At 39.3% G+C, this 15,706-nt stretch overlaps 1 protein-coding gene and 2 pseudogenes across 1 annotated transcript; 2 read left to right on the forward strand and 1 right to left on the reverse strand.

The window, feature by feature from the left end:
- Positions 1-5,850: 5,850 nt before the first annotated feature.
- Positions 5,851-12,011, reverse strand: LOC104699030 (putative acetyltransferase At3g50280; annotated as a pseudogene).
- Positions 6,629-8,182, forward strand: LOC147942701 (uncharacterized; annotated as a pseudogene).
- A 561-nt stretch (positions 12,012-12,572) lies between the features above and the next one.
- On the forward strand, positions 12,573-15,337 carry LOC147942702 (uncharacterized). The gene is made up of 5 exons (XM_087456167.1): positions 12,573-13,343; positions 13,428-13,565; positions 13,670-14,000; positions 14,355-14,440; positions 14,627-15,337. The coding sequence occupies exons 1-5, from the start codon at positions 12,573-12,575 to the stop codon at positions 15,335-15,337; spliced, it is 2,037 nt and encodes a 678-aa protein (XP_087312293.1).
- The last annotated feature ends 369 nt before the right edge of the window (positions 15,338-15,706 follow it).

The following is a 15,706-nucleotide window of genomic DNA, read 5'->3' on the forward strand; positions in this document are numbered from 1 at the left end:
AAAAACACAAAGATTAATAAACAATAAATATTATGTCATTTATAAAACTTCAACCAATAAGAAAATATACGGAAAACAATATATTTCTCCAAGAGACTCCATAGTTCAAGATCTATATCTCGTTTGATTTATAGATTCACCTAATTACCCACAAACATCGGTTTTGCTCGGTTCACTATTTACTGAACTAACTAAATAAAATAATAAAAAATATAACCTAATTTAAACCGAATTAAATTAATTAAAACAAATTAAAAGAAAAAAAACATAATGATTTTCTTCTGATGATCAAAGATTGAGCTCTATCTAGCTTGATGTGATACTTTTTGTGGAAAAATATATCGTTTTCCCGAAAAATATATTGCATAATTCAAATAGTCATAAACTGTTATATTAATAAAAATTCTACAAAGAAATTTGAGAAAATATTATAAAATAATACAAAAAGCCTTCTAATTTGAAAAATGTCCAATAATAGACTTCTAAAAAGTCCAAAAATTAGTTAAAAGGCCCCATAATTTAAAAAATATCTCATAATTAATAAAATAGGTTTTAAAATTAGCAAACAAGTCCTCATAATTAGCAAAATATCCCAAAATTTAGAAGTTAATATTAATATATAAAAAATTTTGATGGCCGTATATAGTTAGCAAAACAAATATCAGCTTTTAGTATTTAATTATTTTTTAAAAAAAAGAGAAAATCTTAATTTTTTTTTTCCATATTGGGCCTCGGATTTCACCTGAGACACTGACCAGACGTATATATAGCTTCTAATGTTGGTTTTCGTCAGATAACTTCTCATGTTGTCATTTGTTTATCGAGCGAAATAGGAATGATGCTATGAAAATACGTTTTTTTAAAAAAATGTATTTGCAATTTCTGCATGTGTCTACCTAATTTGTATTATTTTTCTTTCTGTGTTTCCTCATTTTTGAGGAATTAAAATGTATTTGCAATTTTTGCATGTAGCCAAACAGAATAAGTTAAACATGTATTTGAGGAATCAAAAATCAAAAAATCAAAAAAGCAAGAAGGACAAGTTATACAATTGAAGAGAATAGGTATAGTCAAGAAGCAAAAAATCAAATAATCAACAAAACAAGAAGCATGCGAGTTTATGCAATCAATTAAGCAAAGGAGCTAAGCGACATGGAAGAATTGAAGTGTATGCTCAAGAAAACAAGAAGCATGCAATCACAGAAAGCAGTTAGAATCAAAAGGAGCAAGAAATATGGACTAAATGAAAAGATATATATATGGACTAAATGACTTCTATGTACGTACGTTTTGTATATGTCAACAATAAAAAGAAGCATGCAAGTACAAAACAAGACGCAAGCACAATAAGCATAAGAAGCAGAGGGGAAAGGAAATAAGAAAGAAATGAATAGATGCATGTATGTATATGTGTGTCGTGTATGTCAAGTTTTGTATGTATCAAGTTTTGAGTGTGTGTCAAGTTTTGTGATACTAAGATTTGAGTGTCTATTCTAGCAGGTTCAATTAACCTTATGTAGTTGTAATACTTAAGGTGTCAATCCAAATGAGATGATGTTATCACTCAAGATGCAATCAAAGTATCACAAGTCAATTCAAATAGTGAGTTTATATCTAACAATCCTAGAATGATCAGAATGCAAAACAAAAATGAACTACATAACTAGAAACGAACATGCATGACAAGAAGCGAACATGAATAAGTAAAAGCATAAACGATTCTAAGCATGAGCTAAACAACAAAAACAAAAACAGTCTCAGAAAGATAGAAGTCCTAAGGATGAGAGTAATTGATGTCAGCGGAGTCTCCTAGTCTACAGAGTATTTAACATGCCACAAGCAAACTATCCCTAGACAATGAACATCACAACTTAGCTAATCCAACCTCTTGACAGAAGGTACTCAGACTTAACCACTTCCAAACCTAACTCTCGCTAGAGAAACATGATCAAGCAGACATAACAAACAAGTTCATTCACGTCAACAAACACCCTAGACAACTAATCTCTTAGGTTAGGAATGTAAGTCTCTAGCACTAGCTGGGTCAGACATTTCTCAAACACCTTTCGGGTGTGGAAATGTCTAAGAACTAGTTCCAATTGATCATAGTGAAACTAGAATTTCTAACTCTAGTCCAGAAGGGAAATATACGAATCTAAGCTTAAACACCCTATATACTAAGATTCTCCACCTAATCTATCTCATCCTCAAGAACACTAACACTACTCAAACCCATAAAACATGATACTCAAGAACACTAATCCATAAAACACTAAACCAAGCATGATAAAGTGCATAGAGATGAGATAAACAACTTTTTAGAAGAAATCAAATGCTAAAACTAAAAAGATTAAGAGAAATCTTGTTTACAAACTCAGATAGTGTTTTGGTGGCTACTCATAAACCCTTGTATAAAAGCTCTGTCTCTTGGGTAAAGACTTAAAAGAGTATTTATAGCAAAACATGGAAGACTTAAAAGAGTATTTAAAGTGTTCGGGAATCTTATGAAGCGTGCGAGACGGGTCGTTCTAGTCGCATGTCTGGCATGGTCAGTCGAGTAGAATGTCATCTCTTCCAGGCATGGTGGGTCGAGTGGGATGATATCCATTCCAAGCGTGATGGATAGATTGGGATGACATCCATTCCAGGCGTGATGGATCGAATGGGATGACATCCATTTCAGACGTGATGGGTCGAGTGGGATGACATCCATTCCAAGCGTGCTTGGTCGAGTCGCATGTCGTCTTTTCCGGGAGCGTCGGTCGAGTCGCATGTCTGGAGTAGCATGACTTGAATCCTGCAGTCGCATGTCTGGAGTCTCATGACGTGAGTACTGGAGTCGCATATCTGGAGTCGCATGACATGAGTCCTGGAGGCGCATATCTGGAGTGGTTGGTCGAGTGGATGTTGGTGTTTCTTCCTGGGAGCGCGTCCAAGTTGCATGTCTGGCGTGGTCGGTCGAGTGGAATGTTGTTGGTCCCTTATGACAACTTTCTAAATTTTAGATTTTACATTTTTTTCTATAAAAAATATGGTTAGACTCCCTTATGGGGTGGTATAAACTATTGGAGATGGTATGAGTGTAACAAAACAAAGCATGAGAATCTTTTTTCTATATGAGTAAAACGTTTGAACTTTTAATATATATATATATATATATATATATAAATATATATAAAACGTTGAAACTTAAGGTACTATTTGTTAATCTGTTACGTTGTAGTCGGTAAGGTTACTGATTTTATCTAATACATATCCACGGTCGTCGTGTGATATATGATTTGCTCTTTTAATAAACTGAAATTTGTGATGCATCCTCCTGGTAATGGAAAATGTAGTTTTTGTGGTTTCTTCGGCTCTTCGGTGAAAAAGCTAGGAAAGGATTGTGATATCTCATGTTGATGATGTTTTGATCTTCAGGTAAACCAAAGGATTGTGAAACGTTGGAGCCTTTTAATCAAACAAGAAGATGGACACATGGAGTTACAGGCAGCTTCTCTTTGTCACAAACACTCTGCATTTACATAGGATGCATTTCAAGAATAAGTATGTCCGAGTTATCGATTTTATTTCTCGACCAAATTAATTATCTTTGATAAAGGGTCTTCAATCATAAAATATATTTAGTAATACAAAAGAAGCCTATTGATTTCCAGTCACCTTTAGTTCAGGAATCCAAACCTCTTTCGTCACATATGAGTAGTGATGTTAAAACGGGCGGCCTAGGCCCGTTTAGACCCTGCCCATTTTATTAATTGCCTATTTAAACCTGTTTAAATTTGATGCCCATTTGTTTAAATCAGTTAAAATTACATTGGTCCGTGTACACCCGTTTAGGCCCATTTAACTTATATGTGTTTTTTAAAAATCAAATCAAAACACATAAAATTCGTCGTTGCCAAAAGTCCCAAATAGAGAGATCATAAAAAGGTTAAATCGGCTTCAAGATAATTAGGGTTCCTCAATTTATGTTTCTCCCTCATTCATCTTAGATCATGTTCGTTTGGTGAACCAGATGCAATATCTGGATGCAAATGCTTATTATTGTTTGTTTAGTAACAATTAAGAACTCATCTAGATACAGTATCTGAATACATTTTAAAAACTCATCCAAAAAAAAACTGAATTTTTGGATGAGATTTTTTAGAGAGTTTGGATGAGGCAAACTCATCCATAATTTGTAAAAGTCAAAAGTACCCATATTTTAATTAAATAATTACAAAATATTTTTTCTCAGTTCCAATATACATACAATTCTAAAATTCCAATTCTTCACCCACCAACCCGCAAAATCTCGTTTTCCTACCAAAAACACAAAAACATGAAAACTCGTTTTCCCGCCAAAACTGCAAAATTTTGTTTTCCCGCCAAAACTGCAAAATTACGTTTTCCCGTCAAAACCGCAAAGTTAAGTTTTCCCACCAAAACCGCAAAATCTCGTTTTCCCGCCGAAACCGCAAAATCTTGTTTTCCCGCCAAAACCGCAAAATCTTGTTTTCCAGCCAAATCCATAAAATCTCATTTTCCCGCCAAATCCGCAAAATCTTTTTTTCCCACCAAATCCGCAAAATCTCGTTTTCCTGTAAAAAATGTAAAATCTTGTTTTCCCACCAAACTCGCAAAATCTTGTTTTCCCGCCAAAACCGCAAAATTACGTTTTCCCGCCAAAACCGCAAAATCTCGTTTTCCCGCCAAAACCGCAAAAAAAAATTCCCGCAAAAATCGTAAAATTACGTTTTCCTGCGAAAACCGCAAAATTACGTTTTCCCCAAAAAAATTCAAAATTTTATTTGTTAGCCAAACTCGCAAAATCTTGTTTTTCCGCCAAAACTGCAAAATTTTGTTTTTCTACCAAAAACACAAAAACTCATTTTTAAATATTTATTTAATATATACATATATTAAAATAAGCAAAAAACATAAGTAAATTTAAATCACTAAAACATATTCAACATAAAATAAAGGATTTTTTGGTATTTTACATATATTGTATCCAGATATAGATATCAAATTACAAAACAAATATAATTGAATCCAGATACAATTTATGGACAAATAAATGTTGCGTCCTGATACTGTATCTTGATATTGTATCCAGATATTTTGTCTGGTTCACGAAACGAACAGGGCCTTAGTGTCTTCATCTTGAGCATCTTCCTCTCAAGGGTTCTTTAACCATTCTCAAATTGAATTGAGGGATTAGAGAGACACCTTTGAAAGTGGGATTAGAGAAAGAAGACGTGACTTTCTTCTTCTGATCTCGCCGGTCGAGAGGATTCATCGGGATCAACGAGCAAACGATTGAGTTATCGTGAGTCTCGTGACTCGTGACAGTGGAGAGGATTTGTCGGGATCAACGAGCAAACGATTGAGTCGTCGTGAGTCCGTGACTTGTGACGGTGGAGAGGATTCAGAAACATAAAGAAAAAAAATCAAAAACGTAATCGTTTTAGTTCGAGAATTCTGAAAAAAAAATATCGGACTATCCATTTAAAAATAATTAAGACCCGTTTATAAACGGGGTTAAAAAGATATACCTATCTAAAATTTTTTGTTTTTAAAACAGGTTCGGATTGAAAAGCCCGTTAAGGTCTGCGGGGTTGATGCCCAATTTAACGTCACTACACATGAGGATTGACCATCATATTCATGGGATGGGAGTTGTATCGTATTTACAAAAAGTTAATTATTGAAGGATTTAAGGAGAAGACATGCACAGTCACATGACAAAACTTGAATATATACGCACTAGTTTAAGTAAAAACAGGTGACAACAAAATAAACAAGTAAACATATAATAAAATTCGATAACTAAACAAAAGATTCGTTTTTATTTCTTAACCAATCAAATTATACATTAGCCAGGAATTCCACGTCGGCTAGTAGTTTCACAAGTATGTCGGACAATAGAAACGCATGAATATCAATACTGCCTTCTTCGATCCCACGGAAAAGCACGAGTTTGCCAATAATACTATTGCTCGGTCCAGCACGAACTGCGATCGGTTTGCCCCAACCGAAATCATAATCGTACACTTCAAACCGGGGATAGCTTGAGACAATTACAGAATCCCTAATCATTTTACTTCCAAGACCTAATTTTTGGATCTTCATTTCTCTAACCCAATTATCTGCATAAGTTGTATAGTCTTCATTCGTTAAAGATCTCAACATATTATTTATTTGCAAAAAAGCCCACCCGAGCCCATGATCCTGCAACTCCCCAACTGTGGTAGTAGCTAGCGCGTTATAGATCACATGACCAAAACACTCTTTCACGAGCGGAGGGTTTAGCCTCTGCCTTAGATCCACTGCTACAAAGCAACGCGTCTTTTCTTCTCGGTTTACACCACAGTGTCTAATGATTGATCGCCACATATGCGCCGAGACCGCTTGCAAGGACGAGACTATATGGTCACTCGAGCCAATCTCGTAGTTGACTTTAGCTTTGAGATCAGAAATATTCTATCGCGGGTTAGATATCCCTCATGTGTGATTAGTATATTGTATAGGTGTTTAAGTGCAATATATGTAAAGTACTTAGGGTTTATTCACATGTATGTATAAAAGGGTTATGCCTCCGAATGACTAAAGTAAGCAAATCATTATACAAACTATCAGAGCAAAACATAATTTTCTAGGTGATATGATCCTTTGATTTCTCTTTCGTTTTTATTCTTCTCTTCTTTGACCTTAGTATCATCGATCTTTTCTTATCGAGATACTCTCTAGTTCAACACCATGTCTGGTGGCGACGATGTTTCCTCTGTCACTAAGGAACGACCTGTCCGGGCTGAACCAACACGACGACGGATAGATCCGTATGATCTCTCTTCGGAGGATAATCCAGGTTCAGTTATTTCTCAACCACAGTTGCGGGGTCCTAACTATGACGAGTGAGCACTTAACATACGACTTGCGTTACGGGCAAAGAAGAAGTTCAGGTTTGCGGATGGCTCCATCCCTAGACCTGCTGATGATTCTACGATCTTGAAGACTAGTGGTCGAATAACGCCATGGTCGTCTCCTGGATCAAACTTACGGTGGCTCCGGATTTGAGTAGCTCACTTTCTCATCATGAGGTTGCTCATGATTTATGGACGCATATACAAAAGCGTTTTTCTGTGAAGAATGGACAAAGAGTCCAACGGTTGAAAACAGAGCTTGCTAATTGTTTACAAAAAGGCACCGCTGTGGAGGCTTACTACGGGAAGCTTACAAAGCTTTGGACGAGTCTTGCTGATTTTCAGAGAGCAAAAACAGTGGAGGAGATTGCCAAAGAGAGGGAGGAAGACAAACTTCATCAGTTTTTAATGGGACTTGATGATTCTCTGTTTGGTGCGGTGAAGTCTGTCTTTGCTTTCACGAGATCCTTTGCCATCCTTGGATGAGGCGTATCAGGTGGTTACCCAAGATGAGGAATTGAAGAAGGCGAGTCGGTCTATGAAAGAACGACACGATGGAGTGAGTTTTGCGGTGCAATCATCAACCCGTCCATGATCTCCGACAGTTCTTTGTGACCCAACGGCAGTGTGTACGAGCTGCGGCAGGACTGGACATTTAGCGGAGAACTGTTTCCGTAAGATTGGATATCCTTGGTGGTGGGGTGACCGTCCTAGTTCGAAGGTTCTAACATTCAACCAGTGGCTACTAACGGCATTAGTGGTGATCGTCCTGGTGTGGTCTCTGGTTTGGTTCATCCAAACAACCACTTACTGCTCACGCAAACCAGCTTGTGACTACGGCACCGGTGTTTCACGCGAACTCTGCTATTACCAAAGCTGATCGTTTTGGTGTGAGTGGTTTGACCGACAAACAATGGGAAGCTTTGAAGCATATGTTGAATGAGCGGAACTGTGGCCAGTGTGATCGTCTTTCGGGTAAGATCTTTATTGAATCTTGGGTTATTGATACAGGAGCTTCAAATCATATGACGGGAAGCATTGATTTTCTTGTTGATGTTTGCGATATGGCTCCGGTTTTTATTAAACTTCCTGATGGACGTTATACTACAGCCAATAAACATGGGAAAGTTTCACTCGGCTCTCACTTGGAAATGACAAACGTGCTTTTTGTGGATGGATTACAGTGTCATCTTATCTCTGTTTCTCAGTTAACTAGGGATAGAGGTTTTATCTTCCAGATATCTGACAGACTTTGTGTTGATCTTCCAGATATCTGACAGACTTTGTGTTGTCCAGGACCGCATCACACAGATGGTGATTGGAGCCGGTGAGCAATTGAATGGACTCTATTTCTTTCGAGGAGTGGAGGCTGCAGCAATGGAACGGACCTTGGATACTCAACCCCTGGATCTGTGGCATCGTCGTTTGGGACATCCCTCTAGTACTACTATGGAGATGTTGAAATTATCTGATAGTTCTAGTAATAGTAGTTTGGATTTCAGGTCTTGTGACGTTTGTATTCGGGCTAAACAGACAAGAGACCCTTTTCCTTTGAGTATTAATAAAACTTCTATGGTTTTTGAATTAATTCATTGCGATTTATGGGGTCCTTATCGGATAACAACGATTTGTGGTTCCCGGTTCTTTCTCACCATAGTGGATGATTTTTCCCGGGCTGTTTGGATTTATTTGTTACCATCTAAGTCACTAACTACGTCTACCCTCCGCGATTTCATTTCTCTTGTTGAACGACAGTTTGATAAGAAGGTCAAAACAAATCGAAGTGATAATGGAGCTGAATTTTTGAGTCTTGCTAGTTTCTTTCGGGAGAAAGGGATCATTCATGAGAATTCTTGTGTTGGGACACCCCAACAGAACGGACGCATAGAGCGCAAGCATCGCCATATACTCAACGTTGCAATAGCTTTACGATTCCAAGCTAATTTACCTGTGGAATTTTGGAGTTTCTGTTCTCTAACCGCAGGCTACTTGATTAATCGTACACCGACTGCAGTTCTTAAGGGCAAGACTCCTTTCGAAGTTCTGTATGATCGACCACCACCATTGGCTCATCCACGGGTCTTTGGATGTCTATGTTACGTCCATGATCAACGTCATGATCATGATAAGTTTGCTGCTCGGAGCAATAAATCAGTTTTTCTTGGATATTCTTACGGGAAAAAGGGTTGGAAGGTTTATAATCTTGAGAGTGGAGTTATTTCAGTTTCTCGTGATGTTATTTTTATGGAGATAGAGTTTCCGTATATTGTTGCGTCTACGTCTTTGTCGCAGCTTGTGCTTCCTTTGGATGTTTCGGCACCACCTCCTGCTGATGATTGTTTCGATGAGTTTTTCTCTTTACTGCCTAATGTACGATCCTCACATTCATCACCTTTGGAACTGGTAGTTGTCGAACCTGTTCTGGAACCGGATATCACTACTCCATCTCGTCTCGTTGTTTTGCAGGATACTTCGACGACGATTATTGATTCCACTCCGACTCCTATTGTGCCTCCCTTGGTTACCTCGTCGTCGTCCTCACCGTGTTATCTCCTGTTTTGCCTGCACACGAAACAGAGATTGTCGACTCTGCTGATCCTGCAGCCGAGGTTCCCATGGGGAGAGGCTGTCGTCAGAAATCTGCTCCGGTTAAGCTACAAGATTATGTGACTAACACGGTGTTTGTTGAGTCCGATGGTGACTTTACTGATTCGAGTTGGTATCCAATTGATTCTTTTGTGGATTGCTCTCAATTCTCGGAACACCATCGTGCATTTCTTGCTGCCATTACGGCATGTGTTATTCCAAAAACATATGCGGAGGCCTTCCTGGATGAGAATTGGCGCAATGTTGTACGTGTGGAGATTGATGCTCTCGAGGAGAGTGGTACTTGGACTGTCGAGAGTTTACCTCCGAGAAAGAAGGCTTTAGGGTGTAAGTGGGTGTTCACCTTAAAGTATAAGGCGGATGGGACACTTGAGCGATATAAAGCACAGTTGGTTGTTCTTGGAAATAATCAAACAGAATGTTTGGATTATAAGGAGACTTTTGCACATGTGTGTAAGATGACCACAGTTCGTTCTTTTCTTGAAGTGGGTGTGTTTCGAGATTGGGAGGTTCATCAAATGGACATTCATAATGCTTTCTTACATGGGGATTTAGATGAGGAAGTGTTTATATAGTTTCCTCCAGGTTTCCGTACTGATGATAAAACACAAGTGTGTCGGTTGCATAAATCACTTTAGGGTCTTCGTCAAGCTCCGCGGTGTTGGTTTGCCAAGCTGTCTACTGCTTTGAAAGAATATGGTTTCAAACAGTGTGTGAAGGATTACTCTTTTTTCACTTTTGTTGATGCTAGTACACGGTTGCATGTTCTTGTCTATGTTGATGATCTGATTGTTACTGGAAGTTCACCGCAGGTTATTGATGGTTTCAAGGCTTATTTGAGCTCTTGTTTCCGGATGAAGGATCTTGGCATTTCGAAATACTTCTTAGGTATTGAAGTCGCTCGTAACTCGACCGGGATGTACTTGTGCCAACGGAAGTATACGCTTGACATCATCTCTGACACGGGTTTACTTGGGGCTAAGCCTGCCACTCATCCTCTTGAACAAGACAATCATTTGGCTTCCGATGGTGGTGTAAGTCTTCCTGATCCTTTTCCATATCGACGTTTGGTGGGCCGTTTAATCTATCTAAGTGTTACACGTCCGGATCTTTCCTATGCTATCCATCTTCTTTCTCAGTTTATGCATGCTCCCTACCGAAGCTCATTGGGCCGCACTTCGTGTGGTTCGTTATCTCAAGAACAATCCTGGCCAAGGCATACTCCTGCGTGCTGATTCTGATTTATGAATTACGGCGTGGTGTGACGCTTATTATGCTACTTGTCCTCTCACTCGTCGTTCGCTTACTGCTTGGGTAATTCAGCTTGGTGGTTCTCCGGTTTCTTGGCGGACACGGAAACAAGAAGTGGTCTCTCGCTCCTCGGCTGAGGCCGAATATCGGGCAATGGCTGAAACGGTTTGTGAACTGCTTTGGTTGCATGAGTTACTTACTGCTCTTGGTGTTGATTGTGCCTATCATATCCCGTTACATTGTGATAATCACTCTGCTATCTATATTAGCATGAACCCGGTGTTTCATGAAAGAACAAAGCATATTGAGACGGATTGTCATTTCATTCGTGACGAGATTGTTCGTGGTGTGATTGTTCCGCAATATGTTTCTACGCGGGAACAACTTGCTGACATACTTACTAAGGCTCTTGGTCGCAAGGAGTTTGATGTTTTTAACGGCAAGTTGGGTATTTGTGACCTCCATACTCCAACTTGAGGGGGTATTGCGGGTTAGATATCCCTCATGTGTGATTAGTATATTGTATAGGTGTTTAAGTGAAATATATGTAAAGTACTTAGGGTTTATTCACATGTATGTATAAAAGGGCTATGCCTCAGAATGAATAAAGTAAGCAAATCATTATACAAACTTGGTTTCTTCACATATTCCTCTTTGTGAAGTGAAAAACTCTCTATGTGAACATCGGAGAAACTTCACGGCTTGGTAGTGGTGGCGTCTCTGTCTCTGAAACCGGAATATGGATAGGGTAATCCATTGCGTCCAAGAACCATCCTTTTCGGGCTAGAGGCTGATCAAGATTCTCTCCTTGACCATCATTAGAGCAAATCTTTGACCAAGTGATGAAGAAGTTCCACATCGAAGCACCGTGACAGATTTAGCTACGGCATCAAATCTTTGACCGAGACAGATTTAGCTACGGCATGAATGAAACTAGCACCAGAGCCGTTGCAATCGATGTGAAACGACACCGTATCGTCTTCATGATTTTCCACTTTGCTAAGACGAGCAGAAGAAAGAGACGTTTTTAACCGAGAGATGAAATGGGTTTCCGGGTCGGGTTTGCGGAAGAGAATACCTCTTTGAGTATAATCACCATAGAGAAGATTAAGATCAAATGGAGTTAGATGGATCTTTTCACGACCCTCTTGGTTTATGATTTGAGGTCGAACAATGTTCGAGGAAATAAGAGTTACGTCTGCCATTTTTGGTCTGTAATCTGAACCCAAAGCTCAAGATTAGGAAATTGAAAACGTAGAATATTAATGTAATTTGACACCATCGCTGAGTAGTGAGCACCATCATTTATCATAGAATATATATATATTTTTTTTTGTCTATTTCACCATGCGGATAGTACACTTTTTGTTTGATAATTGTCATTTATGTAAAGTTTTTCTAACCTGGCTCAATCAGTAACAACCCACAACTTACAAGATTCAATTTATTTTATATAATTTAACGACTTATGTGCCCTTTTATAATTTTTGTCGTTGTTGTTGTCCTTTTCGATGTGTGCGTATTGTACATAAAAAACGTGTTTAAAAATGTCAATTATTGAAAGGCAGATGAGTGTTGTGAGCCTGTGACCTGACATGACGTAAACGACACCATGCGTCTTGTAGAATGGAGGATTCACACAATCAACTTGTTTAGGGAAAAAACAAATTCACTTAACATTCTCTCTTGATAACAAGATTCAGCTTGAATAGAAAAGAAACTGAAAAGCTAACATATTTTTAATAATTTTTGCCGACGGGGAGGCGATCACAAAGGCGATTAGGATTTTTTATTTGGCAGCCAAGTTTGATGGTTCTGGCGGATCCGCCGCCTCCGACCACTGTGGCTGGTACGCGGATGGTGGATTCAGCTCTTCAGTTGGATGTTGAGGGGAGTCAGGAGAGTTCTGTTAATGTTATGTCCTCTAAGGAAGGGATCTCAGCTAAGGTTTCCACGGGGTTGGTTATTGGTGATCAAAAGTTATGGCTAAAGGCGGCGCAGAAACATACGTTCACGAAACAGGCTTTCGTTGTTACAGAGGTAGAGGGAAAGCAACGTGTTGTGGTTATGAGGGATGTGTTTATTGATGCAAATCCACTATGGGAGGATTTTGTCATTGGCAAATTTCTTAGTGAAAAAGCTTCCCATGTGGGGAAGATCCATATGATTGTAAATAAGATTTGGAGATTGGGTGATAAATCTTCACTTATTGATGTCATAGTCGTTAATGAAACCACTGTCAAATTTCGTGTGTGTAGTGAGAGTATCAGGAATCCAATTCTAAATCGTGGGATGTGGAATATTGGTGGTATTCCAATGATCCTCTCTAAATGGACGCCTTTCGTCGAGGAAGCACAACCAGCACTGAAATTCGTTCGATTGTGGGTTGTCTTGAAGAATGTACCACACACCATGTTTACTAACAAGGGATTGCAGTTTCTGTCTAGTGCAGTGGGTACACCCCTACGATTACACCCAAAAACAGAGGCTTGTTCTAGCTTTGAGGAAGCACAAATTCTGGTAGAGGCTGACCTAAACAAGACCTTACCAGTTGAGTATCACTTGGCTGGTGAAGAGGAGGTGGAGTAAGATATTGTGGTTAAATACTCGTATCCTTGGCTGCCTCCTCAATGTAGTCAGTGTCATAAATGGGGCCATGTGCAGACGGCTTATCTAACAACAGCGGTATCGACTGATCTACCTGTTTCTCCAAAGGCTCTGGTGGAGCAGGAACGAGTTATTCCTCCTCAGGAGGTTACACGACAGTCTGTAGAGGCAAATTTGAACAGAGTCGAGGCTCTTGTGATTGACATTATGGGAGCAGGGGGAGATCAGGAGTGGATAACGCCACAAAAAATGGGTCACAAGCATTTGTCTAGTCCGAATAAATGATTTTCCTGTTGCAGTCTAGGGAGGGAACTCTGTTATCTAACTCTTACTCGGTTTTGAGTGAGAGGGATGAGGCAGAGGCGATAGAGGATGAGGAAGAAGAGGAGGTAACAGATGTTTCTAAGGAAACAGAAGTGAACCCCCCAATCTATGCTTTCGCTGGTAGTTCTCTCACAGCTCCTGTTGTCCCTACTTTACCTGGGCAGGCTGACTCTGGTGCGCCTGTGGTGGGAAAACATGGACGAGTAGCAAAACCTATTGTCGCTATGCGGGAATCTATCCCACGTGCTTCAAAAAATGCTCATAAATTTGTTACCAATCCTTCTACTCAACCTCTACGAGTCCAGAGTAGGACGGGACCCCAACTATAACTTATGTCAAGTTTCTTTTGAAATGTTCGTGGTTTCAACAAAATGTCTAAACATTCCGTCGTTCGAGATTGGGTTAAGAAAGGTACTTTTCAGTTTGGTTGTCTCTTCGAAACAAGGGTAAAGGAATCTAAAGCAGCAGATATACTTGCTTTGGTTTTTCCTAATTGGTCCTATTTAACTAACTATCCCTATAATCGAAGAGGAAGGATCTGGGTAGTATGGAATTTAAATGTTCGTCTCACACCGTGTTATACAAGTAGTCAACTGATCACTTGCTCGGTTCTACTGGAAGGTGCTGAAAAGGAGTTTTTTGCTTCTTTTGTGTACGCAGCTAATGGTGTTGAAGATCGAAAAGCGTTGTGGGAGGATTTAAAATATCACCAAGACTCTCCATTGTTCCGTAACAAACCATGGATGGTCTTTGGTGATTTTAATGAAATTTTGAAGGGGGATGAGCACTACCTATCAGATATCCAAAATACTATGTCACAAGGAATGCATGATTTTTAGGCGGTCGTGTAGCATTGCTCCTTCAGTGACTTACACTCTCACGGTCCGCTGTACACTTGGTGTAATAAACGTGAGTTTGGTCTTATATGTAAGAATCTTGACAGGGTTCTTGTCAACGATGTTTGGCTGGCTGAGTATCAACAGTCGTATGGTGTCTTTGAGGCAGGCGGCTGCTCAAATCATTTACGATGTCGCATTAAAAAGGGGGGAGACAAACCTCGACTGCGACGACCATTTAAGTTCTGCAATGCTTTGGTAGAGGATGAAAATTTTCTGCCAATGGTCAAAGAGTTGTGGGATGATACTGAGAGTTTGTTTCACTTGACTTCAACACTATACCGTTTCTCCAAAAAGTTAAAAGCCTTGAAACCGCAGGTAAAACAGTTAAGTCGTGATCGTTTGGGTCATATGGAAAAAAGAGCTCGTGAAGCTTTTGCACATCTCTGTACTTGTCAAACAGAAACACTGCAAAATCCTACTAATCAAACAATGCAGAGGGAAGCCACTGCTTATAGTCGATGGCTGTTTGTAGCAGGGTTGGAGGAAAAATTTTTGAAGCAAAAATCTAAGCTACATTGGCTTAAGGTTGGAGATGGGAATAATAAGGCTTTTCATCGTGCAGCTAAGGACCTTGAAGCACGTAATGCGATAAAGGAGGTTAAGTGTCTGGATGGTAGCATAGCGGATACGAAAGAGACAATCAAGCAGGAGGCGGAGAGATTTTTCTGTGAATTTCTGGGACATCAGATGCCTAACTACCAAGCAATTGATAAGACTGAGCTCTCGACTCTGTTACTATATTGATGCTCGAAACTGGATCGGACAATGTTGGTGAAAGATGCCACGGAGGAGGAGATACGAGATATCGTATTCTCTATGCCAAGGGATAAGAGTCCTGGTCCTGATGGATATAATGTGGAGTTTCTTAAGGCAACTTGGTCCGTCATTAAGAGTGATTTTGGTGCTTCGGTCCAATCTTTCTGTAAGTTTTGTTTTTTTACCAAAAGGTGTAAACACAACCATTCTAGCTCTGATTCCCAAGAAGAAAGAAGTGAAAGAGATGAAGGATTATAGACCCATTTTTTGCTGCAATGTGACATATAAGGTGATCTCCAAGCTTCTTGCTAACAGTCTTAAACGGCTTATGCCTGAATTCATTTCCCCAAATCAGTC

This window comes from Camelina sativa, chromosome 6 (genome assembly GCF_030686135.1).
Source record: "Camelina sativa cultivar CO46 ecotype springtype chromosome 6, ASM3068613v1".
Lineage (NCBI taxonomy): Eukaryota > Viridiplantae > Streptophyta > Magnoliopsida > Brassicales > Brassicaceae > Camelina > Camelina sativa.